The following is a 26795-nucleotide window of genomic DNA, read 5'->3' as shown; positions in this document are numbered from 1 at the left end:
AATTTTTTTCATTTTTTTTTTTTAATATTTTTTGTAATTTTTAATATTTTTTTTGTTTTCAGGGTGGCCCTCCACTTTAAATAGTTTTTAATTTGCTACATACAGTATGAGCCCCTCCTTTCTCCATATGGATTGTATACATTGTGACGGTGCTAAACCCTGCCACTGTGAAAATGTAGGAGAAATGACACAGGATTTGCATAAGTTCCAGACCATTGTTTCTGTTCAGAGAAAGCTGTGTTGTTTTTTCTCTGGATTTTGTAGTCCTGGATTGGGGCCTGGAGCTTGAAGGTTTCTTGGGTGGGATGGAACCTTCAATCCTGTGTCTGGATTTCACTGAGTGCCTGCAGCCTATGTGAGTACGCAGCTGTTCAGGGTGGTTATATACTCAAGCCTGGGGATAGCTCAGGGCTCCCAGTTTGGAGACAGCTCATATATTTGAGACAGGAGGTCTCACCCAGGGATCAGAGAGCTCCAGCCAGGAGTCCAGAGACAGGAGGTCTCACCCAGGGATCAGAGAGCTCCAGCCAGGAGTCCTGAGACAGGAGGTCTCACCCAGTGGTCAGAGGAGGTCCAGCCAGGAGTCCAGAGACAGGAGGTCTCACCCAGTGGTCAGAGGAGCTCCAGCCAGGAGTCCAGAGACAGGAGGCTTCAGCCAGGGGTCAGAGGAGCTCCAGCCAGGAGTCCAGAGACAGGAGGCTTCAACCAGGGGTCAGAGGAGCTCCAGCCAGAAGTCCAGAGACAGGAGGCTTCAACCAGGGGTCAGAGGAGCTCCAGCCAGGAGTCCAGAGACAGGAGGTCTCACCCAGTGGTCAGAGGAGTTCCAGCCAGGAGTCCAGAGACATGAGGTCTCACCCAGTGGTCAGAGGAGCTCCAGCCAGGAGTCCAGAGACATGAGGTCTCACCCAATGGTCAGAGGAGTTCCAGCCAGGAGTCCAGAGACAGGAGGCTTCAACCAGGGGTCATAGGAGCTCCAGCCAAGGGCCAGAGACATGAGGTCTCACCCAGTGGTCAGAGGAGTTCCAGCCAGGAGTCCAGAGACGGGAGGCTTCAACCAGGGGTCAGAGGAGCTCCAGCCAGGAGTCCAGAGACATGAGGTCTCACCCAGTGGTCAGAGGAGCTCCAGCCAGGAGTCCAGAGACAGGAGGCTTCAACCAGGGGTCAGAGGAGCTCCAGCCAGGAGTCCAGAGACATGAGGTCTCACCCAGTGGTCAGAGGAGCTCCAGCCAGGAGTCCAGAGACAGGAGGCTTCAACCAGGGGTCAGAGGAGCTCCAGCCAGAAGTCCAGAGACAGGAGGCTTCAACCAGGGGTCAGAGGAGCTCCAACCAGGAGTCCAGAGACAGGAGGTCTCACCCAGTGGTCAGAGGAGTTCCAGCCAGGAGTCCAGAGACATGAGGTCTCACCCAGTGGTCAGAGGAGTTCCAGCCAGGAGTCCAGAGACGGGAGGCTTCAACCAGGGGTCAGAGGAGCTCCAGCCAGGAGTCCAGAGACATGAGGTCTCACCCAGTGGTCAGAGGAGCTCCAGCCAGGAGTCCAGAGACAGGAGGCTTCAACCAGGGGTCAGAGGAGCTCCAGCCAGGAGTCCAGAGACATGAGGTCTCACCCAGTGGTCAGAGGAGCTCCAGCCAGGAGTCCAGAGACAGGAGGTCTAGTCTCAGGAGTCAGAGGAGCTCCAGCCAGGAGTCCAGAGACAGGAGGTCTCACCCAGGGGTCAGAGGAGCTCCAGCCAGGAGTCCAGAGACATGAGGTCTCACCCAGGGGTCAGAGGAGCTCCAGCCAGGAGTCCAGAGACAGGAGGTCTAGTCCCAGGAGTCAGAGGAGCTCCAGCCAGGAGTCCAGAGACAGTAGGCCTCAACCAGGGGTCAGAGTTGACTCAGCTGGTAGCTAGGAGACAGGAGGTCTCTTCCCAGGAGTGAGGTTGGCTCCTATCAGGGGTGTCACGAGAAACCCTATCCAGAGGCCAGTAGGTGGGACCATGCAGTAGGGCACTACAACTAAAGGCTACGTGAGCCAAGTGAGCCAGGAGAACTGGGCAACACATTCAGAGGGACTGGTAAGGGGAGGAGCGGTGCTGCTGATAAGGAAGCCAGAAGGTTTGGTAATTATAGGTGATTTTTTTATGTTGACGGTAGAAACCCTTGCATGGGCAACTGGTTTCTGCGTGAACTGTTCTGTTCTATTTAATAAAAGTGGGCTGCCACGCCCTAAAATGCAGTATAGTTAATCACACCAAAAGGACGACATCCGCTAAAGTGGTCTTTTGGTTGGGTTGAGAAGCACATTATAGATTTGTATATGTGATAGTTCTGCGCTGCCACCTAGTGGTATGTGAATGATGAGTATAATATATACACAATAATGTGACAAAAAAGATGTGCAGGTACAATAAAGTTGCTGCTATCACCTAGATGTTCTCACAAAACAACAACAGGTAATATAATTAGCATATAATTAGTAATATAATAGGTTAAAACAATGATGTTGCCAATAACAATATGCAATGCAAACGTATGTGCTAAATATGTCCAATGTATAAAAAATATAAAAAAAATATATAAAAATATTTAAAAAAAAAACATGTAAAAAAAATATTAAAAAAAATATATTTTTTTAAATATTTTTTTATTCATTGGACTTATTTAGCACGTACGTTTGCATTGCATATTGTTATTGGCAACATCATTATTTTCATGTATATTATTACCAGCTATCTTTACGGACTACAGAACCCCTCCTCTTGTGGTATGTAGAAGAAGAGAAGGGGCCGGGCCGGGACAAGGGGTGGGCAGGAGAGGACGCTGCCCTGGGCACTATTTTATCATGTGAGGTTGGGGAGGGCGCCACAAGGAGATTGGGGGAGGGGATTTGTGTTGGAAGGGGGAACAGTATTGTTCTAGGAGGGGACATGGGGGGGGGGGGGTTTATGCTGGGAGGGGAGGGGTGGTGGGAGGAATTTGTGCTGGGAGAGAGGAATTTGAAGTGGGGGTAGAAGATGTGTATAAGGAAGAGAAATTTTAGGTGTGGAGGATTTGTGCTAGGAGGGGTGAATTTTTTTGGGGGGGGGGATTTTAGCAGGGGTGCGGATTTGTACTGGGAGGATGGGGCGTTTATGCTTAGAGGGTAAGCATGCAGATTAGTGCTTAGTGTTGTGCTGGAAGGGGGGATTTGGGGTTCAGCAGGAGGTAAGTATTGTTCTAGTAGGGGACATTTGGGAGGGGGGAAGATTTATGCTGGGGGGGGGGGTGTTTGGGAGGAATTTGTGCTGGGAGGGAGGGATTTGAAGTGGAGTAGATGTGTACAAGGAAGATAAATTTTAGGGGTAGAGGATTTGTGCTGGGGGGGTTAATTTTTTGGGGGGGTTTAGCAGGGGGCGGATTTGCACTGGCAGGCGGGGGGATTTATGCTTAGGGGGTAAGCATGCAGATTAGTGCTTAGTGTGTTTGTGTTGGAAGGGAGTATTTGGGGTTCAGCAGGGGGGTAAGTATTATTCTAGGAGCGGGCATGTGGGGGGGAGATTTATGCTGGGGGGGGGGTGTTTGGGAAGAATTTGTGCTGAGAGGGAGAGATTTGAAGTGGAGTAGATGTGTACAAGGAAGATACATTTTAGGGGTAGAGGATTTGTGCTGGGGGGGGGGGGGTTAGCAGATGGCAGATTTGTACTGGGAGGTGGGGGGGATTTATGCTTAGGGGGTAAGCCTGCAGATTAGTGTTTGGTGTGTTTGTGTTGGAAGGGAGGATTTGGGGGGTTCAGTAGGGTGTAAGTTTTGTTCTGGGGGGGACATTTGGGGGGGGGAGAATTTTGATAGGGGGGGGGTTGGGGGGAATTTGTGTTGGGAGGGAGGGATTTGAAGTAGGGGTAGAAGATGTGTACAAGGAAGAGAAATTTTAGAGGTAGAGGATTTGTGCCAGGAGGGGTGAATTTGTTTTTTTTGGGGGGGGGGGCTTTAGCAGCGGGCAGATTTGTACTGGGAGGAGGGGGGATTTATGCTTAGAGGGTACGCATGCAGATTAGTGCTTAGTGTGTTGGAAGGGGGTATTTGGGGTTCAGCAGGGAGTAAGTATTGTTTTAGGAGGGGGCATGGGGGGGGGATTTGTGCTAGGAGGGGGAGGGGGGTTGGGAGGAATTTGTGTTGGGAGGGAGGGATTTGAAGTAGGGGTATAAGATGTGTACAAGGAAGAGAAATTTTAGAGGTAGAGGATTTGTGCCACTAGGGGTGAATTTATTTGGGGGGGGGGGGCTTTAGCAGGGGGGCAGATTTGTACTGGGTGGAGGGGGAATTTATGCTTAGAGGGTAAGAATGCAGATTAGTGCTTAGTGTGTTTGTGTTGGAAGGTGGGATTTGGGGTTCAGCAGGGTGTAAGTATTGTTTTAGGAGGGGGCATGGGGGGGATTTGTGTTAGGAGGGGGGTTTGGGAGGAATTTGTGTAGAGGATTTGTGCCAGGAGCGGTGAATTTGTTTTTTTTTTGGGGGGGGGGGGCTTTAGCAGGGGGGCAGATTTGTACTGGGAGGAGGGGGAATTTATTGCTTAGAGAATAAGCATGCAGATTAGTGCTTAGTGTGTTTGTGTTGGAAGGGGGTATTTGGGGTTCAGCAGGGGGTAAGTATTGTTTTAGGAGGGGGTATGGGGGGGGATTGGAAGGAATTTGTGTTGGGAGGGAGGGATTTGAAGTATGGGTAGAAGATGTGTACAAGGAAGAGAAATTTTAGGGGTAGAGGATTTTTGCCAAGAGGGGTGAATTTTTTGGGGGAGGGTATTTCAGCAGGGGTGCGGATTTCTACTGGGAGAAGGGGGGATTTGAAGTAGGGGTAGAAGATGTGTACAAGAAAGAGAAATTTTAGAGGTAGAGGATTTGTGCCAGGAGGGGTGAATTTGTTTTTTTGGGGGGGGGGGGGGGGGGGGGCTTTAGCAGCGGGCAGATTTGTACTGGGAGGAGGGGGGATTTATGCTTAGAGGGTACGCATGCAGATTAGTGCTTAGTGTGTTGAAAGGGGGAATTTGGGGTTCAGCAGGGGGTAAGTATTGTTTTAGGAGGGGGTATGGGGGGGGATCTGTGCTAGGAGGGGGGGGGGGGGGGTTGGGAGGAATTTGTGTTGGGAGGGAGGGAGGGATTTGAAGTAGGGGTAGAAGATGTGTACAAGAAAGAGAAATTTTAGGGGTAGAGGATTTGTGCCAAGAGGGGTAAATTTTTTGGGGGAGGGTATTTCAGCAGGGGTGCGGATTTCTACCGGGAGAAGGGGGGATTTATGCTTATGGGGTAAGCATGCAGATTACTGCTTAGTGTTTTTGTGGGGGGGGGGTTTGCTGACACATAATGCTTATACATCAGGTGGGGGGGGGGGTTTGCTGACACATAATGCTTATACATCAGGTGGGGGGGGGGCACTTTGGCCTGTTTGCCCTAGATCAGTGGTTCTCAACCTCGGTCCTCAAGTACCCCCAACAGGCCATGTTTTCAGGTTTTCCTTTATCTTGCACAGGTGCGAGTCAATGGCTTGGTATTTTGGACAGCAATTTTATCTTAGAGAAATTCCCCAAACATGGCCTGTTGGGGGTACTTGAGGACCGAGGTTGAGAACCCCTGTCCTAGATGACCTTGTCCCGGCACTGAGAAGGGGGGGAGTTCTGTAGTCCAGCAGCCACTACATCTAAGGACTAGTACACATTTTTCTTCCCGTGTTTAGATATGCAACAAATGACAAGACGGCCGCATAGGTTTTACATTACTGGAACTCAATCTCACCTCTTGATCTTTGACTTTCTGAATTTCAGATGATGACTTCCCATTCCTGGAAATGGCTTCTTTTTTGCCGCTTACACTTTTACTCTTTGGCACCGTCTGCTTTGACACCTTTTGTGAATCTGCAGGAGTTCTGTGTTGCAAAGTGTCCTCGGGGGCTTTTTTCTCGTCAGTCCTGGGTTGGGTTTTAATGTGTTCCGAACCCTTGAGTTGGCTGAGTTGAGAAACTCGCTTGTCCTGTATTGATTCGGGAAGATGTCCCGGGACAGGCTTCTGCTGGCTTGCCGTGCCTACTTGATGTTGGGGAGATGCGGTGGGTCCGGTTTTCTGGTGTAGAGGGGATGCAGTCTGGCCCGGTGCTGGCTGGTGCCTTGGTGAACCTGTCGATATTGCTCCTGGAAGATGCTTGGGAGATGCTGTGGGGGTAACTCCTGGCTGGTGCCGTGGTGAACCTTGCTTGGATGGTGGTAAGAGAGGAGGTGGAACATCTCCTAAGCTTCCCTCTAATAGCCTTTGAGTTTGGCAGTTCAGGCATAACCAATCATTTTTCTGTAAATACAAAAAAAATGTGGTTAGGGAGCAGAATTGCAACTCAGAATCAGAATTATGATGGCCATAAAAAATGGCGGGTTCTAAGGCAATTTCAAACTCTTTCAACCGGCTTTCATCTACAAGAAGATGGTTGACCATTCCCAAAAACTATCCTTTGTGACAAAATTGCTGGAGTACTGGTCAGGATTAAGACTAAGGGCCGGTTCACACAGGGGGGGGCGATGCGAGGCGACACGACTTGCCTCGCCGCGACCTGACAAGTCGCCCCCCGTTCTGTACAATGGAACCGTTCTAAGAGGAGCGACTCGAGTCGCTCCGACTCAGAAAAAAGATTTCTGTACTACTTTCGGGCGACCTCGGGGCGACTTGCATTGACTTCTATACAGAAGTCATTTGCAAGTAGCCGCTGAGGTCGCGGCGAGGCAAGTCAGTGTCGCCTCGCATCGCCCCCTGTGTGAACCGGCCCTAAGGGTGCATCCACACTAAAAGTTTTTTTAAACATGTCTGACCACGGTTTACCCTCTTCTGGTTTGCTCCAAAACTGTGTCCCGGGGGATGGTTAAGTGTACTGTACCCGGAACCACATGGAAGAGGTGGCCCCCCCCAAGCACGGTTCGCTTTTGTTTTTCGATGAAATTCGACAAATCCGTTAATTTGGAAATATCTGAATTAACGAAAACACGTTTAACAAATTTTTACCGAAAACTAAAATTTGGAAATTTAAAATTCTAAATTTTGGAAAATTCAAAAATTCAAATTTTCGAAAATTCTAAAATGTGGACATTTGAAAATTCAAAAGTTTGCAAATTTGGAAATGAGAAAAATCGGAAATTCAAAAATCTGAAAATAAGAATGAAAATCCAAAAATTCAAAAAGAACGAAAATCCAAAAATCTGAAATAATAACTAATAATAATAATTATTAAATCATAGGTATTGGAATTTCCTTTCAAATTTGGTTGTTAGCGAACTTAATGAATACAAATGTATCTGAAGTTACGAATTATCCGAAATAATGAATGCCACATCTAAACGAATGGAATGTAACAAATTAATAATAATAGATAATAATCATATTTTTTTAAAAAGTATTATTATTATTAATAATAATAATTCATTATGATCCATTCGTTTAGATGTGGCATTTGTTATTTTGGATGTCATGACTTCGGATAAATTTGTATTTGTTACAGCCAAATTTGAAAGGAAATTCCAATATTTGGAATATTTGGAAATTTGAAAATTCGGAAATTCAAAATTTACAAATTTGGAAATTTGAAAATTCGGAAATTTGAAAATTCGGAAATTTGAAAATGCAAAAATTCGGAAATGAGAAAATTCGGAAATTCAAAAATAAGAATGAAAATCCGAAAATTCAAAAGAATGAAAATCCCGAAAATTCTAAAATCTGAAATAATAACTAATAATAATAGCTATTAAATTATAGGTATTGGAATTTCCTTTCAAAATTGGCTGTTAGTGAACTTAATGAATACAAACTTATCTGCAGTTACAAATTATCCCAAATAATAAATGCCAAATTGAAACTAATGGAACTAATTAATAATAATAGATAATAATAATAATATAAAAAAATGTATTATTATTATTAATTCATTATGATCCATTCGTTTAGATGTGGCATTTGTTATTTTGGATAAGTCATAACTTCAGATAAATTTGTATTTGTTACAGCCAAATTTGAAAGGAAATTCCAATATTTGGAATATTTGGAAATTTGAAAATTCAGAAATTCAAAATTTACAAATTTGGAAATTAGAAAATTCGGAAATTCAAAATTTACAAATTTGGAAATTTGAAAATTCGGAAATTTGAAAATTCGGAAATTCAAAAATAAGAATGAAAATCCGAAAATTCAAAAGAATGAAAATCCAGAAAATTCTAAAATCTGAAATAATAACTAATAATAATAGCTATTAAATTATAGGTATTGGAATTTCCTTTCAAAATTGGCTGTTAGGGAACCTAATGGATACAAACTTATCTGCAGTTACGAATTATCCCAAATAATGAATGGCAAATCGAAACTAATGGAACTAATTAATAATAATAGATAATAATAATAATGTAAAAAATGTATTATTATTATTATTAATTCATTATGATCCATTCGTTTAGATGTGGCATTTGTTATTTTGGATAAGTCATAACTTCAGATAAATTTGTATTTGTTACAGCCAAATTTGAAAGGAAATTCCAATATTTGGAATATTTGGAAATTTGAAAATTCATAAATTCAAAATTTACAAATTTGGAAATTAGAAAATTCGGAAATTCAAAATTTACAAATTTGGAAATTTGAAAATTCGGAAATTTGAAAATTCAGAAATTCAAAAATAAGAATGAAAATCCGAAAATTCAAAAGAATGAAAATCCCGAAAATTCTAAAATCTGAAATAATAACTAATAATAATAGCTATTAAATTATAGGTATTGGAATTTCCTTTCAAAATTGGCTGTTAGTGAACCTAATGAATACAAACTTATCTGCAGTTCCGAATTATCCAAAATAATGAATGGCAAATCGAAACTAATGGAACTAATTAATAATAATAGATAATAATAATAATGTAAAAAATGTATTATTATTATTATTAATTCATTATGATCCATTCGTTTAGATGTGGCATTTGTTATTTTGGATAAGTCATAACTTCAGATAAATTTGTATTTGTTACAGCCAAATTTGAAAGGAAATTCCAATACCTATAATTTAATAGTTAGTTATTATTAGTTAGTTATTATTTTGGATTTTCAAATTTTCGAATTTCTGTATTTTCGAATTTCTGAATCTTCGAATTTCAATCATAATGAATGGAAAAAAATAAAAAATAAATGAATGGAACAAAAATGAACAAATTTGTCGGCAGTGCACATGTCTAGTGGTTGAAGAGTCGGAGTTGTCCTCAAACCAGTCTTGTTAAAGCGGAGTTCCACCCAAAAGTGGAATTTCCGCTTTAAGGTATACTGACCCCCTGGCATGCCACATTTGGCATGTAATTTTTTTTGGGGGGGGCGGGGAGCTGTACCTAGTTTTTGACAGGTACCCAGCTCCCACTTCCGCCCACGCCGCCTAGGCGACTCCTCCTCTCAACCTCCCTCCCTTCAATCTTCTGGGACACATCACAGGTCCCAATGATTGCCCGCAAATATGGGACGCGCAGTGTGTCTCACGCATGCTCAGTGCGCACCCTGGCTGTGAAGCCGCAAGCAGTCACAGCCGGGTGCCCACACTTCCAATGTCGGCGCCGCGGACAGGCCGGGGGAGGGAACAGAGGCTACGGGTGGCCACATCGCTGGACGGTGGGACAGGTGAGGGCGTGTTTATTAAAAGTCAGAAGATACACTTTTTGTAGTTGCTGACTTAAAAAAAAAAAAACTTGGGTCCTGCTGGAACTTCGCTTTAGCCCTGGTTCATATTGGATGCCAAATCGGCGGCAATGGCACTGTTCAAATCGTGTGAGACGCCGCATTCGTGGCACCGCGCCGATTCCCAAAAGTAGTTTCTGTACTACTTTTGGTGACTTTTGGGTGCAACTTCCATAGACATCTGTACAGGAACCCGCACAGATATCTCAGAATTTGCCCCCTGAAGTCGGGACTGACAAGCGGGAATGAAATGGGGCGAGTTCAGCTGAGTTTGCCCCATTTCATTCCCACAGTCAGTATGAACGTAGGCTAAAGGAGCTAAAGATCTCACAGTCATTGCCCGTCTACGGGAACATACAGCGCAGAGAAAATGCTAAGCATGGAGGAACGGGTTTAAACAACTATGGGGTTTGGGTAAAAGGGGTTATCTAGTTATATAACTTAATAGGGTTGGGGAATTAATTTACGAGTACCGATACTTCCCCAATACCGAGTACCGATACTTTGTGGTGCGTTTTGCGTCAATACGAGAAAAAAAAAAAAATGCTGCAAATCTCACTGCAAAGAACCGCATGCCATTTAAACAGGAATGTGGTGCGAATTCTGTCCGAATTGCAGGCAATTACCCCCAGAAAGTATAGAAACGGAAAAGCGCCATCTAGTGGGCAATTTATTAAAAATGTTAGAACGCACAGTACATATCTGGCCAAATGCAAAATCTCTTCGTCATATGGGGGGGGGGGGGGGGGCGGAACGCCTCTACATCTCCTCCAGCCCTGTGAGCACCTCCAGAGGCTGTGATTTGCTATCATCGGCGGGACCGGGACACCTATGAGGCCTCATGTACACTGCTGCTGGTAAACAGATGTTAAGGAGCAGTTGGGCATTTTTTTTTTTGACTGCTCCTAAACCCTCCTCTATGTTATCTTATCAGTACATGTAAAGGGGGTCATTTATAGTCATTTCTATGCAGACGTGTTTAGAGGCTTTTTTTGGAACCCCCAAAAAAATGCATTCAGAAGCTGTGTCTTGCATTTCAAACGCCAAACGCGGCTAAACGCGACTAAACGCGGCAACTCGTGTTTAGCCGCGTTTCGTTTACAGGCGTTTTTCATTTTTGCCTATTTTGACAAAAATAAATAAATACATTTTTTTTTTTCAAACACTTCTAGACGCATGAAGTACATGAAGCCTGGCATTTTGGCATTGGGCCAGATATGTTACTGTGAGTTCTAACATTTTTAATAAACTGCCCACTAGATGGCACCTTTCCCTTTCTTTACACACACACAGGAGCAGTGGGGAAAATCGCGTGCGATTCGGAACAGTAATCACACACCGCATTCCTGTTCAGATCGCATTCGATTCTTTGCAGTATGATTTACGCCCATTCATTTTTTATTGACGCAAATCACACCGCAAAGTATCAGTTTTCGGTATCGGAAGCTTTTGTGAGACCATTTGCATCCCTAGTATATCACATTAGTCCCTGTCCTTAAGGAGCTTACACAGTGCCCTGTACACAGCACCGGTTTTCCCGTCAGAATAAACTCTGAAGGCTTTTCCGATGGAATTCCGCTAAAACTGTCTTGCGTACACACGATCACACCAAAGTCCAACCGTCTAGAACGCGGTGACGTACAACACGACTAGAAAAAGGAAGTTCAATAGCCAGTAGCCAATAGCTTCCGTCTGGTACTTGCTTCAGAGCATGCGTCGTTTTTGGTCCGTCGGAACAGCGTACAGACGAGCGGTTTTCCCAATAGGAATTGGTTCCGTCAGAAATATTTAGAACATGTTCTATTTCAAGGTCCGCCAGAATTTTCGAGGAAAAAAAGTCAGATGAGGCCCACACATGTCAGACTTTTTCTGTCGGACATTCCGCTCGTCCGATCTAACATGCTCATACTTTGGCCAATTTAGACAGGAGCAAATGAACCTACCAGCATGTCTTTGGTGTATGGGGGGGGGGGGGGGGGGGAACTAGACCACCCCAGAGGAAACCCAGGCAAGCCCTGGAAGGGATTCAAGCCAAGAACACCAGAGCTTCAGGTTCTAACCACTAAGCCACCGTGATGGCCATATGGGATATATAGTGATATAATGCATGAGGGTAGTTATGTGGGTATATATTTATATAGTGTATGAAGGTTTGGGTTTAGGTTTAATCCTAGCCAGTTAGGTACTAACTAAACATTTTAATGGACCTCTCTATCTGTTGGACGTTAGACCCAGCCAACTCCCTGTTACTCTCTGCCAACAGCTGTAGCTGCAATTGGAGGCCAGTAGAACCAACACCTGGCCTGGATAAGAATACCCCTCCCTACTCATGTAACTGCGGTGGGGAAACTGTCAATGAGAGACAATGGATCCATGAAAGGGTATCTACATTACTCTGAGGTTTACCAGTTGTTAGACCATAAACTTGAAGGATTGAAGCGCCAAGAACTACCAGGTCACCCCGCTATTTTTTCCGTTTTTTTTTTCATACATTCACTTGAGGGGTGCATGATAAGTAACCAGCTTAAATTCTTAAAAAGGTAATACTTGAGGTCTTCCAGTACCCAACGTGATAGGCATTCTTTTTCTACAATTGCATAGTTCCTCCCATGTACATTAGGTTTTTCCGACTCAGATACACCACAGGATGCTCTTCTCCCTCTGATAATGGGTTGGCGCTGTGCTCACTCCCACATCAGGAGCATCAGTCTGTACTACAAATTCTTTTTGCAAAGTCAGGAGTCACCAACACTGGTCGCACACAAAGAGCTTGCTTCAAAGACGGAAATGTTCTTTCTGCCTTAGGCTCCATTTAACTATCACTGATCCTTTACCTTTTGGTGAGGTCCATCAAAGAGGCTGCAATAGAAGCAAAATTGGCAATGAAATGTCTATAATAGCTTGAATCCTCAGGAATGCTCTGACCTGTTTTTTTTATTATTTATTTATAGGATGGGACCATTTTTGAATTGCTTCAGTTTCATTGCCCTGGCCAATGACATAACCCAGGTATTTTGTTTCCTCCAAATCTATGGAGCACTTTTTTGGGGATTTGCCCTTAGCCCTGCTTTCCTGATTCTTGTACACATGACCAGGTGCATCTCAGAGCTGTGAAGGACTAAATCTTCTAAATAGGCTGCTGCATGTTGGCGATGAGGTCTTAAAAACGTATTAATCGTTCTCTGGAATGATGCAGAAGTCTCAAGTCAACCTAAAGGCAGCATCATATGCTGGCATGGTCCCTCTGGTTCGGAGAACGCAGACTTTTCCTTAACACTTTCAGGCACCTACCAGTAGACATTTGTCAGATCTAAATTTGTTAGATATCTTGCGTTCCCCAGCCTTTCAATGTCAATATGTTTGTCAAGCTGAGGCATGGGGTTGACAAACATATTGGAATCAAACTTGGAAACACTTGGTTTCCAAGTTTTTCAGAGGTGGGTAGGGGGTTCCTTGAGCTGTGGCTGATTTACCTCCTGTTTGATGGTGCCTACATAGATCTGAGCAAATGCCACTTGGAGGAGCCAACGACACCAAGTTCCAAACTTGGTTAAATCTTCTGAAGTCCTTGCAAAGTCTCAACCTCCCTTTCTTCACAAGGAATTATTTTACCTTAACTCAGCCATTCTTAACCAGAGTTCCGTGGAACCCTAGGGTTCCTTCAGAGGTGGCTAGGGCTTCCTTGAGCTGTGGCTGATTTACCTCCTGTTTGATGGTGCCTACATAGATCTGAGCAAATGCCACTTGGAGGAGCCAACGACACCAAGTTCCAAACTTGGTTAAATCTTCTGAAGTCCTTGCAAAGTCTCAACCTCCCTTTCTTCACAAGGAATTATTTTACCTTAACCATTCTCAACCAGGGTTCCGTGGAACCCTAGGGTTCCTTCAGAGGTGGCTAGGGGTTCCTTGAGCTGTGGCTGATTTACCTCCTGTTTGATGGTGCCTACATAGATCTGAGCAAATGCCACTTGGAGGAGCCAACGACACCAAGTTCCAAACTTGGTTCAATCTTCTGAAGTCCTTGCAAAATCTCAACCTCCCTTTCTTCACAAGGAATTATTTTACCTTAACCATTCTCAACCAGGGTTCCGTGGAACCCTAGGGTTCCTTCAGAGGTGGCTAGGGGTTCCTTGAGCTGTGGCTGATTTACCTCCTGTTTGAGGGTGCCTACATAGATCTGAGCAAATGCCACTTGGAGGAGCCAGTGGTATGACACCAATGATCTTTTTAACTCTCGGTAAGGAGGCCATTCTTACCACCACTGTAAAAAAAAGGGCATTCTTCTCACTGAACACCAAAGTAAGGGGCATTGTTCCCACTGACCCCCAATGAATGGGTTTTATCAGGGGTTCCCCCGAGACTTGAATTTTTTTTAAGGGTTCCCCTGGGGTAAAAAGTTTGAGAAAGGCTGCCTTAACTGTTTGGGCCACTGATAAGTTTCTATATTTAGTATTGAATAAACCGTTCCCTTTTGATGGGTTGGCATGGCCACCAGGGATCCACGAGTTTATAAGATTAATGTGATAGATTTTTTTATGGGTTTTCTTTTTTTCAGGCTAATTAGCCTTTTAGTTTACTTTGACAACATTCTCCAGGAACTCAAAAGGACCTTTGTATTTAGCCAGGAATTTGCTTTTGACTGTAGAAACGGCAACTATTAAGTCTAAAACAACATTTTGCTCTGCGTATAGTGATCGCACCCAGGGAGTGGTGCCTTAGGTTTTTAAAATGCAAGGCACTACTTCCTACTGGCATGCAGTGTTGTGCACAGGTGCGGCTGGGGTGGGCCGCGCCTGCGCACTCTCGGCCATATTTTTTGGGAGTATTCTCCCTGTCATGCTGTGCAGTGCGCGTGGGCGTCAACACGCCGGGCACCCGTCTAGCCCTCCTTGTCCACGTGCATACACAATGGCGGCAACCTTTTTGCCAATCTAGTGAGCCACTTAGGGTGTGGGCGGCTGCAGATCAGACGTGCACGTGATGGTGGATGACCAGCTGGCACAGATGGCTGTAATTGGCGGCCAATCAGGGGGATATATCAGTGGGTGGCCCATGGTGTGGTCCATAGTGTCGGTTGGACGCTCTCCCAGGATGTAGAGCCTTTCCAACATTCAGTACTAAAAAGCAGATGGGATGTAAGCACCCAGTAAGGGTAGGTAACTTTATTTAACTGCCTATAGAGTTTGATACCTTTATGCTTTTGCATAATGGCTTCCACAAAAAGTCAAATTTTATTTTACTTTGTTCTCATTTTAAGGTCCCTTAAAGGGTCTATGCATTAAGATGAAAAGCCTCCTGTGATGCAGCAGAGCCCCCCTTTTACTTACCTGAACCCGATATTTCCAGGGACTGGGACCAGCACACCAGCTCCAGCCGGTGTCTCAGGTCCAGATTGGATAGACTGATAGCAGCGCTGCTGTCAATCAAATCCAATGACGTGGGAGCTGGGGGGCGGGGCCGAGTCTTGCTGTCTATGTCAATGGGCGCAACAGCAGGATACGGGAGCGTGCCCGCATTGGGTGCCTCGAGGGAATGGGGCACTCAAGAAGAGGAGGAGCCAGGAGCGCCGCTGAGGGACACCAGAAGAGGAGGATCGGGGCCACTCTGTGTAAAACCAACTGCACAGAGGAGGTAAGTATGACATGTTTTAAAAAAAAAACAAACAAAAAAAAACCTTTACATATCCTTTAACGATATTAATTGTGGACCAATCTAAAGTTACAGTATCTAGAACAAGATACAATATATCAGGTAAAAAAATAAAATTAGTAAAAAAAATAAAAATGAATTAAGTTTTTTGGACTTTTTTACTGCCTTGCTATTTCTGTCAGTTTATGTGGCCCCTGGGTAGGGCCGCACATGTACTGGCGGAGGCAAAAAGGTTTGATGAATTTATATAAGGTTCAAGTGGTTGTAAACCCCATTCATGAAATCTGACCTGGGCACATATATCTGTAGTGTTTACTTATCTCTCTCCAAAGCTCTGAGTGCCGTGTGTTTCTGCTGCTCCGTTCCTCTGTTATCAGCATGATAACTTCTTGCAAGGTCTGCGACACACGGGGTAAAAGCAGCTGGAAATTTGTGTCTGGGAGGGAACTTTGAGATAGATTAGCAGAGAGCTTGTCTATTCAGATTGCAGCTTTGCAAGTTTCTTCGTTCATCTGTCTGTGTGGAGTGGGGTGGTGTGTGTGCCTTTCCTCCAATCAGCCCACACACAGTGTAAGCCCGGACTCCCCTCCTACTGCTGAATGCGGAAACAAGATTTGTAACACGATCAGCACTTTCTAAGGAGTCTAGAAAAATGAAGACAGCAGATATACATGTAATCATACATACATACATGCAATACATGTCTCCCTACATAATATACATAATAAACTTATGTAGGGAGATTTGTTTTATCTCTGTGTATGATCTGAGGCTGTTCACCGTGTATATGTGAGGGTTTACATCCACTTTAAAGGGTAAGTTCACCTTTACAGAAAAATCTGTAAGGTGAACTTACACAGGACCCCCCTCCTCGCCCCCCTGGTCCCGCTGACCTGGACCGTGGCAATCTTCTGTTCTAAGCCCCGGTATATCCGCCCTAGGAGTTCTGGGCTGAGAAATACCCTGAGCTGAATGTGCAAAACGTCCCTCATCAGGAGGGACGTTTTGGAGCATTCTAATTCGTCAGGGCAATCGCATGGGCAGCACCGACCAATCAGCAGCCACATAGCCCATCTTGTCAGCTATAAATAAGACGAATGGATGCCGAGGGGATTTCCAAGCACCTCCCCTTGTCTCTGCCCCCCCCCCCCCTCCAGGTCTCAGCATTTAGCAGACTCCAGCCCTCCTCCAGAGCATAGGCATGCGCACAGGGTGCGCCAGGTGTGCCTGGGCTCACCCTAATCACTCCATGCAGTGCAGATTCCCTCTACTGCCCATGCTCCCCCCCCTCCCGCAGCACTTAAGGCTTCCTTCCTCTTCTCTACCACTTCCCACTAGTTGCCGATTTGGTCAGGTCACACACTGGGGGATGTTTTATTATGAGTAGGGGAAGATGGCAGTACATTTTTAATTTACCGACCCCTTCCCTTTCTGAATGAACACAGTGAGTGCTTGGTACCGTGTGTTTGAGCTTTGGAGTGCACACCCTAATGCAACAGGTTGCACACACCTATGCTCCAGACCCTGCACTTTCTGCTTCCCATCTCTGACCCCCAGCTACTTCTCTGCAGCAGCATAAGGTACAGGGGTGCACTGCGATGTAAGGGAAGATGGGGGACTCATGACTTTTGATGGTGGGGGGCTACAAATAGGACTGGCCCTATGAGAACGACCATAATGCTGCTGCAGCCCGAGATGAAATTGAGTTGGACACCCCTTATCTAGAAGATATGTACATGTTCCACTAATAAGCTCCCGATGAAGTGGATTATGGCCAAGAAACACGCCGCGCTTGCAGCAGTAATCCACTGAACTATCTATACTGTCCAGACATAAAGTTGGATTATAAGCACATATACCCAAATTGGGACAACTCTGAACAATAAGGTCCATGCATGTTGTATGAGACGGTTTTTAATAGTTGTAAAATGTCTGTTATCCTTTTAAAATAATTAATTTTGTAATAAACTTTGTATATATTTTTAATCAATATTTTGGTTTGTGCCTTTAAAGTGGTTGTACACCCTGTTACACCACTTTTACCTACAGGTAAGCATATAATAAGGCTTACCTGTAGGTACTGTAAATATCTTCTACACACAGTTTGATGACGTTGGCACATGCGCCCCTTTGTGCCGTTTCTTCAGGAGCCGTGCAGTTAGAGGCACATTCACAGGAGTGATGTCATCACGGCTCCGGCCAATCACTCACACCTATTCTCTGAAATATGGCCAAGAAATCATAAATTCTGCCAGGGTATGTAAACTTATGAGCACAACTGTATATAGCAGTGTTGGCGAACCTTGGCACCCCAGATGTTTTGGAACTACATTTCCCATGATGCTCCTGCACTCTGCAGTGTAGTTGAGCATCATGGGAAATGTAGTTCCAAAACATCTGGGGTGCCAAGGTTCGCCATCACTGGTATATAGCAATATGATGTAATAGAGTTGGGGTAGGGTTATATAGTAATATGATCTTTTAGGGTTGTGATATAGGTTTAGATATAAATAATAGGGTTGGGACAGAATAAGGTTGGGTTAGGGTTATATATTAATATGATGTGTTATGCCACGTAAACGCGACTGGACTTTTTCGACAGCAAAGGTCAGACGGGACGAATCGGTCGGACAATTCGATCGTGTGTGGGCTCCATCGGACCTTTGCTGTCCAAAAATCTGACGGACTTTAGAAATAGAACATGTTTCACATTTTTTCGCCGGAACTCCGCCGGAGAAATTCGCTCGTGTGTATGCTGGTCCGACAGACAAAAACCGACCCTAGGGCAGCTACTGGCTATGAACTTCCTTATTCTAGTCCGGTCGTACATCAACACGTTCGAATCCGTCGGACTTTGGTGTGATTGTGTGTGGCCAAGTCTGTTCATTCGGAATGTCCGTCGGAACTCCGCCGAAAGTCCGTCGGGAAGACCGTCGAACCTAGTCCGTCGAAAAGTCCGGTCGTGTGTACGCGGCATTAGGGTTGGGATATGGGGGCTATATGGTGGTATTGTTCTGCTTCTAAGCACTAAAAGTTTGATCTCTCTAACTGTGCAGTTGTGGTTGAGATAGCTTTAGCTCTTGTACACACGGTCAGAGAATCCGTCGGAATGTGTCCTATCGGACCGCGTCGTCGGATAATCCGACTGTGTGTGGTATGCATCGGACTGATTCCGTCGGAATATCCGTCGGACCCAATTTTCCAACATGTTGGAAATATTTCCCGACCAACTGGGCCGATCGGACATACTCCGATCATGTGTAGAGAATTTCCGATCGGACCAAGTGCCACGCATGCTCAGATCAAATTCCTACATCAAAGCCATTGGCTACTAGCCTGAATGTAGTCCTGTCGTAACGAAATTACGTCATCACGTTCTGAAAGATCATATTTTTCGCCAACTTTATCCGACCGTGTATATGCAACAGTTTCGGACAAGATCCGACGGACAAAATCCGACGGGCAAAATCTGACGGATTTGGTTGTGGAAATCTCCGACCGTGTGTACAGGGGCTTACTTAGAGTCTCTTGGCAGACAGTTATCCACTATCCTGCATCAGTCTGCATGACAATAAACTATCCAATAATATAGAAGATCTCTGTATCGTTTCATCGCTTGAGTCCGCACTACATCCTTCTAGCTTTAAATAGCGACAGGTAGTACCGCCATTGTAGTATGACGGGACCGCTCATTGATCAGACATTAAAGACAAACAGACAATGCATGTGTAGCATGACAGGTATAATATAATAGGGTTGAGTTACAGGCTTATATAGTAATATGATGGGTTAGGGCTGAGATATAGGTTTATATGGTGGTATAATGTAATAGGGATGGGTTATAGGGTTATATGGTGGTATAATGTAATAGGGATGGGTTATATGGTGGTATAATGTAATAGGGATGGGTTATAGGGTTATATGGTGGTATAATGTAATAGGGATGAGTTATAGGGTTATATGGTGGTATAATGTAATAGGGATGGGTTATATGGTGGTATAATGTAATAGGGATGAGTTATAGGGTTATATGGTGGTATAATGTAATAGGGATGAGTTATAGGGTTATATGGTGGTATAATGTAATAGGGATGGGTTATAGGGTTATATGGTGGTATAATGTAATAGGGATGGGTTATAGGGTTATATGGTGGTATAATGTAATAGGGATGGGTTATAGGGTTATATGGTGGTATAATGTAATAGGGATGAGTTATAGGGTTATATGGTGGTATAATGTAATAGGGATGGGTTATAGGGTTATATGGTGGTATAATGTAATAGGGATGAGTTATAGGGTTATATGGTGGTATAATGTAATAGGGATGAGTTATAGGGTTATATGGTGGTATAATGTAATAGGGATGGGTTATAGGGTTATATGGTGGTATAATGTAATAGGGATGGGTTATAGGGTTATATGGTGGTATAATGTAATAGGGATGAGTTATAGGGTTATATGGTGGTATAATGTAATAGGGATGAGTTATAGGGTTATATGGTGGTATAATGTAATAGGGATGGGTTATAGGGTTATATGGTGGTATAATGTAATAGGGATGGGTTATAGGGTTATATGGTGGTATAATGTAATAGGGATGGGTTATAGGGTTATATGGTGGTATAATGTAATAGGGATGAGTTATAGGGTTATATGGTGGTATAATGTAATAGGGATGGGTTATAGGGTTATATGGTGGTATAATGTAATAGGGATGAGTTATAGGGTTATATGGTGGTATAATGTAATAGGGATGAGTTATAGGGTTATATGGTGGTATAATGTAATAGGGATGGGTTATAGGGTTATATGGTGGTATAATGTAATAGGGATGGGTTATAGGGTTATCCACTATCATGCATCAGTCTACATGACAATAAACTATCCAATAAAATAGAAGATCTCTGTATCGCTTCATCGCTTGAGTCCGCACTACATCCTTCTAGCTTTAAATAGCGCTAGGCAGTACTGCCGTTGTAGTATGACGGGACCGCTCATTGATCTGTGTGAAAAAAAAATCCCAACCTGACTGCACAAATATTCTGCAGATTTGTGAATAGCAAATAACAGTGCTGAAAATTGGGGGGGGGGGGGGGGGGATGATTACCTCTCCTCCCCACTGGGAATCAACAATTAACCTAATTAATCACTATGGAGCTGTAATTAGCGCACACGTGAGGAGGGAATGGATGTCGCCGTTTCTGCCGTCTTTCCCCACAGCTGCGGCTCAGCACACAAGACCAACCGCTAACTGACACCAACTGAAACCCGCGGTTAATTTAGACATTCAACTTTTCTCATTTATTCTTTTGAAACACAAACTATTTACCATCGATTTCTTTTCTCCAGGCTTGCAATCCCTCGTATTTCTCCATAACGCTCCACCCTTAATAAAACCAAAGACCATTCCTAGGAATACACACAGGCTACCTGGCTGCGGTCTTATCTACACACCACAGACAGCAGGAGCTCTGGGAACACCAGCTGCTGGACCAGGCTGGCCAGGTGTCCCCGACTCCACCCATGTCTGACTTCTTCTTGGCCAGCACAGAATTACGGGACCTCTTTCACTTGTTGCTTGATTTTTCCCTTTCATTCACCAATGGGACTCCCTACAGGGGCCGCAGAGCACACAAAAGTGAGTACACCCCTCACATTTTTTTAAAATATTTTATTATATCTTTTCATGTGACAACACTGAAGAAATTAATGTAAATGTAAAGTAGTAATTGTACACTTGAAATGTCCAAATTGGGCCCAATTAGCCATTTTCCCTCCCCAGTGTCATGTGACTCGTTAGTGTTACAAGGTCTCAGGTGTGAATGGGGAGCAGGTGTGCTAAATTTGTTGTTATCGCTCTCACTCTCTCCTACTGGTCATTGGAAGTTCAACATGGCACCTCATGGCAAAGAACTCTGAGAATCTGAAAAAAAGAATTGTTGCTCTATGTAAAGATGGCCTAGGCCAGTGATGGCGAACCTTGACACCCCAGATGTTTTGGAACCACATTTCCCATGATGCTCATCTACACAGAGTGCATGAGCATCATGGGAAATGTAGTTCCAAAACACCTGGGGTGCCAAGGTTTACCATCACTGGCCTAGGCTATAAGAAGATTACAAAGAACCTGAAACTGAGCTGCAGCACGGTGGCCAAGACCATACAGCCGTATAACAGGACCGGTTCCATTTAGAATAGGCCTCACCATGGTCCACCAAAGAAGTTGAGGTCACGTGCTCAGCGTCATATCCAGAGGTTATCTTTGGGAAATAGACATATGAGTGCTGCCAGCATTGCTGCAGAGGTTAAAGGGGTGGAGGGTCAGCCTGACAGTGCTCAGACTATACACCGCACACTGCATCAAATTGGTCTGCATGGCTGTCATCCCAGAAGGAAGCCTCTTCTAAAGATGATGCACAAGAAAGACCACAAACAGTTTTCTGAAGACAAGCAGACTAAGGACATGGATTACTGGAACCATGTCCTGTGGTCTGATGAGACCAAGATAAACGTATTTGGTGTCAGATGGTGACAAGTGTGTGTGGGGGCAACCAGGTGAGGAGTACAAAGACAAGTGTGTCTTGCCTACAGTCAAGCATGGTGGTGGGAGTGTCATGGTCTGGGGCTGCATGAGTGCTGCCGGCATTGGGGGCTACAGATCATTGAGGGAACCATGAATGCCAACATGTACTGTGACATACTGAAGCAGAGCATGATCCCCTCCCTTCAGAGACTGGACCGCAGGGCAGTATTCCAACATGATAACCACCCCAAACACACCTCCAACACCACCACTGCCTTGCTAAAGAAGCTGAGGGCAAAGATGATGGACTGGCCAAGCATGTCTCCAGACCTAAACCCTATTGATCATCTGTGGGATATCCTCAAACAGAAGGTGGAGGAGCGCAAGGTCTCCAACATCCACCAGCTCCGTGATATCATCATGGGGGAGGGGAAGAGGACTCCAGTGGTGACCTGTGAAGCTCTGGTGAACTCCATGCCCAAGGGGGTTAAGTCAGTGCTTGAAAACAATGGTGGCCACACAAAATATTTACACTTTGGGCCAAATTTGGACATTTTCAATTAGTGGTGATGTCTAAACCGCTGGCAACTTTTGTTGCCAGCGGTTTAGACATTAATGGCTGTGTGTGGAGTTATTTTGAGGGGACAGGAAATTTACACTGTTATACAAGCTGTACACTCACTACTTTACATTGTAGACAAGTGTCATTTCTTCAGTGTTGTCACATGAAAAGATAGAAGAAATTATTTACAAAAATGTGAGGGGTGTACTTACTTTTGTAAGATACTGTACATCTATCTGAATGGAATCCGGGTCTGTTTTGGATCTGTATGGAATCCATCTTATATCTATATGAGATCGTCTCATACCTACTGTATATGGGACCTATCGTACATCTGCATCGGATCAGCCTTCTAGCTGTATGGGATCCAACTTGTAACTGAATCAGGTCCGTCTTATAGCTGTACTGGATCCTTCTTTTATCTGTATGGAATCTGTCTTATATTTGCATGGGATCCAACGTACAACTGTATCAGATCCATCTTATATCGTCTTATATCTGTACTGGCTTTAAGTGTCTCTAAGCTGTCCCGTAGTAGCAAGCAAGCTCAGTCTTGCACCTGGCTGCATCTCTATCAGGCTGTGGGGTGTAGTGCGGGGTGTAGTGCAGGGTGTAGTGTGGGGAGCAGTGTGGGGTGCAGTGTGGGGTGTAGTGTGGGGTGTAGTGTGGGGTGCAGTGTGGGGTGCAGTGTGGGGTGTAGTGCGGGGTGTAGTGTGGGCTGCAGTGCGGGGTGGAGTGCGGGGTGGAGTGCGGGGTGCAGTGTGGGGTGTAGTGTGGGGTGCAGTGCGGGGTGTAGTGTGGGGTGTAGTGTGGGCTGCAGTGCGGGGTGGAGTGCGGGGTGCAGTGTGGGGTGTAGTGTGGGGTGCAGTGTGGGGTGCAGTGTGGGGTGCAGTGTGGGGTGTAGTGCGGGGTGCAGTGCGGGGTGTAGTGTGGGCTGCAGTGAGGGGTACAGTGTGGAGTGTAGTGTGGGGTGTAGTGTGGGGTGCAGTGTGGGGTGTAGAGTGGGGTGCAGTGTGGGGTGCAGTGTGGGGTGTAGTGTGGGGTGTAGTGCGGGGTGCAGTGTGGGGTGCAGTGTGGGGTGCAGTGTGGGGTGTAGTGCGGGGTGTAGTGTGGGGTGTAGTGTGGGGTGTAGTGCGGGGTGTAGTGTGGGGTACAGTGTGGGGTGTAGTGTGGGGTGTAGTGAGGGGTGCAGTGTGGGGTGTAGAGTGGGGTGCAGTGTGGGGTGTAGTGCGGGTTGTAGTGTGGGGTGCAGTGTGGGGGGTAGAGTGGGGTTCAGTGTGGGGTTCAGTGTGGGGTGTAGTGTGGGGTGTAGTGTGGGGTGCAGTGTGGGGTGTAGTGTGGGGTGCAGTGTGGGGTGTAGAGTGGGGTGCAGTGTGGGGTGCAGTGTGGGGTGTAGAGTGGGGTACAGTGCGGGGTGTAGTGCGGGGTGTAGTGTGGGGTGTGCAGGGTGTAGTGTGGGGTGTGCGGGGTGTAGTGTGGGGTGTGCGGGGTATAGTGTGGGGTGTGGGGTGCAGTGTGGGGTGTAGTGTGGGGGGTAGTGTGGGGTGCAGTGTGGGGTGTAGTGTGGGGTGTAGTGTGCGGGGTGTAGTGTGGGGTGCAGTGTGGGGTGCAGTGTGGGGTGTAGTGTGGGGTGTAGTGTGCGGGGTGTAGTGTGGGGTGCAGTGTGGGGTGTAGTGTGGGGTGTAGTGTGGGGGGTAGTGTGGGGTGTAGTGTGGGGGGTAGTGTGGGGTGCAGTGTGGGGTGTAGTGTGGGGAGTAGTGTGGGGTGTGCGGGGTATAGTGTGGGGTGCAGTGTGGGGTGTAGTGTGGGGTGCAGTGTGGGGTGTAGTGTGGGGTGTAGAGTGTGGTGCAGTGTGGGGTGTAGTACGGGGTGTAGTGAGGGGTGCAGTGTGGGGTGTAGTGTGGGGGGTAGTGTGGGGTGCAGTGTGGGGTGTAGTGTGGGGTGCAGTGTGGGGTGTAGTGTGGGGGGTAGTGTGGGGTGCAGTGTGGGGTGTAGTGTGGGGTGCAGTGTGGGGTGTAGTGTGGGGGGTAGTGTGGGGTGCAGTGTGGGGTGTAGTGTGGGGGGTAGTGTGGGGTGCAGTGTGGGGTGTAGTGTGGGGTGCAGTGTGGGGTGCAGTGTGGGGTGTAGTGTGGGGTGTAGTGTGGGGTGCAGTGTGGGGTGTAGTGTGGGGTGCAGTGTGGGGTGTAGTGTGGGGTGCAGTGTGGGGTGTAGTGTGGGGTGTAGTGTGGGGTGTAGTGTGGGGTGCAGTGTGGGGTGTAGTGTGGGGTGTAGTGTGGGGTGTAGTGTGGGGTGCAGTGTGGGGTGTAGTGTGGTGTGTAGTGTGGGGTGTAGTGTGGGGTGCAGTGTGGGGGGTAGTGTGGGGTGTAGTGTGGGGTGCAGTGTGGGGTGTAGTGTGGGGTGTAGTGTGGGGTGTAGTGTGGGGTGCAGTGTGGGGTGTAGTGTGGGGTGCAGTGTGGGGGGTAGTGTGGGGTGCAGTGTGGGGTGTAGTGTGGGATGTAGTGTGGGGTGTAGTGTGGGGTGCAGTGTGGGGGGTAGTGTGGGGTGCAGTGTGGGGTGTAGTGTGGGGTGCAGTGTGGGGTGCAGTGTGGGGTGTAGTGTGGGGTGCAGTGTGGGGTGTAGTGTGGGGTGTAGTGTGGGGTGTAGTGTGGGGTGTAGTGTGGGGTGCAGTGTGGGGTGCAGTGTGGGGTGTAGTGTGGGGTGCAGTGTGGGGTGTAGTGTGGGGTGTAGTGTGGGGTGCAGTGTGGGGTGTAGTGTGGGGTGTAGTGTGGGGTGTAGTGTGGAGTGAAGTGTGGGGTGTAGTGTGGGGTGTAGTGTGGGGTGTAGTGTGGGGTGTAGTGTGGGGTGCAGTGTGGGGTGCAGTGTGGGGTGTAGTGTGGGGTGTAGTGTGGGGTGTAGTGTGGGGTGTAGTGTGGGGTGTAGTGTGGGGTGTAGTGTGGGGTGTAGTGTGGGGTGTAGTGTGGAGTGAAGTGTGGGGTGTAGTGTGGGGTGTAGTGTGGGGTGTAGTGTGGGGTGTAGTGTGGGGTGTAGTGTGGGGTGTAGTGTGGGGTGTAGTGGTTGAAGCTACTCACTCAGTCCCTTTGGTAGATCCTGAAGCTCATGCTACTGCTGAACAGGCCTCTTGCTGAATGGATCGCAATGTCTTCAGCTAAGCCTAGCTGAGGCTGAAAGGCTGTAAGGTCTCTCCCTGGTTCCCTCTTGGGCTCCTTCCTCCCACCCAGAAGCAGAGCCCCCCCAGCACAGGGGTCCCCTCCAGGCAACTGGACCCTGGATGCTGTTCCCACATGGCCAGGCTCCAGAATATTTATGGCCTGTCTTGCCACTTTATGGGCCATCCCCACCTGGGGATTGGAGGAAACTCCATAAATATTTAGGCCTCATCTCTGCTTCTCCACCCTCTAAGTTCTAGAACCCTCCAGTAGTTCCAGAAGCCAGGGGGAGGCAACAGAAATGTAGCCCTTGGCGCTCCGCCAACTAACTGGCCCCTCTGTCTATAGAGGAGCCCAACTCCCTACACTGTACACACAGGGGGTGATACATCTGAATTATATCCATCTTATATCTCTATCATACTTTTGTCAGATCGCTCTTATAGGTTTTTTTTTATGTCTTCATTCAGGTTTTTAGTGGTCATGGAATCAGAATTTTGCAGTAATAAAATGGCCAAATACAGCTTTTCGTATGTTTGGAGTGATCCAGATATTTTGGCTGAGGTTCTTATCACTGCACTCCACTTCCCATGGGGTCTCATTCCTCCCGCTGCATTGTCTTCCTCACTCCAAGAAAGGGAGGACAAGCCTCAACAATGCGTGGGTGGGCACTGTAAGTGAGCAGAAATCTCACCACCAGAGACATTAATGATCCTGTATATAGGCAATGTACGCTAATGAATGCTGTGTATATGACTAGTGTATGCTATATATGGCTACTGTATGCTGTATATGACTAGTGTACGCTGTATATGACTAGTGTACGCTGTATATGACTAGTGTATGCTGTATATGACTAGTGTATGCTGTATATGACTAGTGCATGCTGTATATGGCTAGTGAATGCTGTATATGGCTAGTGTATGCTGTATATGTCCAGTGCCTGCTGTATATGGCTAGTGTATGCTGTATATGGCTAGTGTATGCTGTATATGGCTAGTGTATGCTGTATATGAATAGTGTATGCTGCATATGGATAGTGTACGCTGTATATGGTTAGTGTATGCTGTATATGTCCAGTGCCTGCTGTATATGGCTAGTGTATGCTGTATATGGCTAGTGTATGCTGTATATGGCTAGTGTATGCTGTATATGAATAGTGTATGCTGCATATGGATAGTGTATGCTGTATATGGCTAGTGTATGCTGTATATGGATAGTGCATGCTGTAT

The 26795-nt window shown here is 46.1% G+C and overlaps 1 protein-coding gene across 2 annotated transcripts in view; it reads right to left on the bottom strand.

Annotated features, from left to right (window-relative positions):
* Positions 1–26795, bottom strand: part of BSN (bassoon presynaptic cytomatrix protein) — a 230275-nt gene that overhangs the window by 53767 nt on the left and 149713 nt on the right. For both annotated transcript variants that reach the window (XR_013262273.1, XM_077451559.1), the window contains exon 4: positions 5745–6290. Coding sequence is in view for 1 of the 2 variants with exons in the window: in XM_077451559.1 (XP_077307685.1) it covers positions 5745–6290 (546 nt within the window). In the remaining variant the exon portion in view is untranslated. The remainder of the gene's footprint in view (positions 1–5744; positions 6291–26795) is intronic.

Source organism: Lithobates pipiens, unplaced genomic scaffold (genome assembly GCF_037356315.1).
Source record: "Lithobates pipiens isolate NorthernLeopardFrog02 unplaced genomic scaffold, aLitPip1_a1.2 Scaffold_23, whole genome shotgun sequence".
NCBI classification, from domain to species: Eukaryota; Metazoa; Chordata; class Amphibia; order Anura; family Ranidae; genus Lithobates; species Lithobates pipiens.
This window is presented reverse-complemented; position numbering and strand designations above follow the sequence as displayed.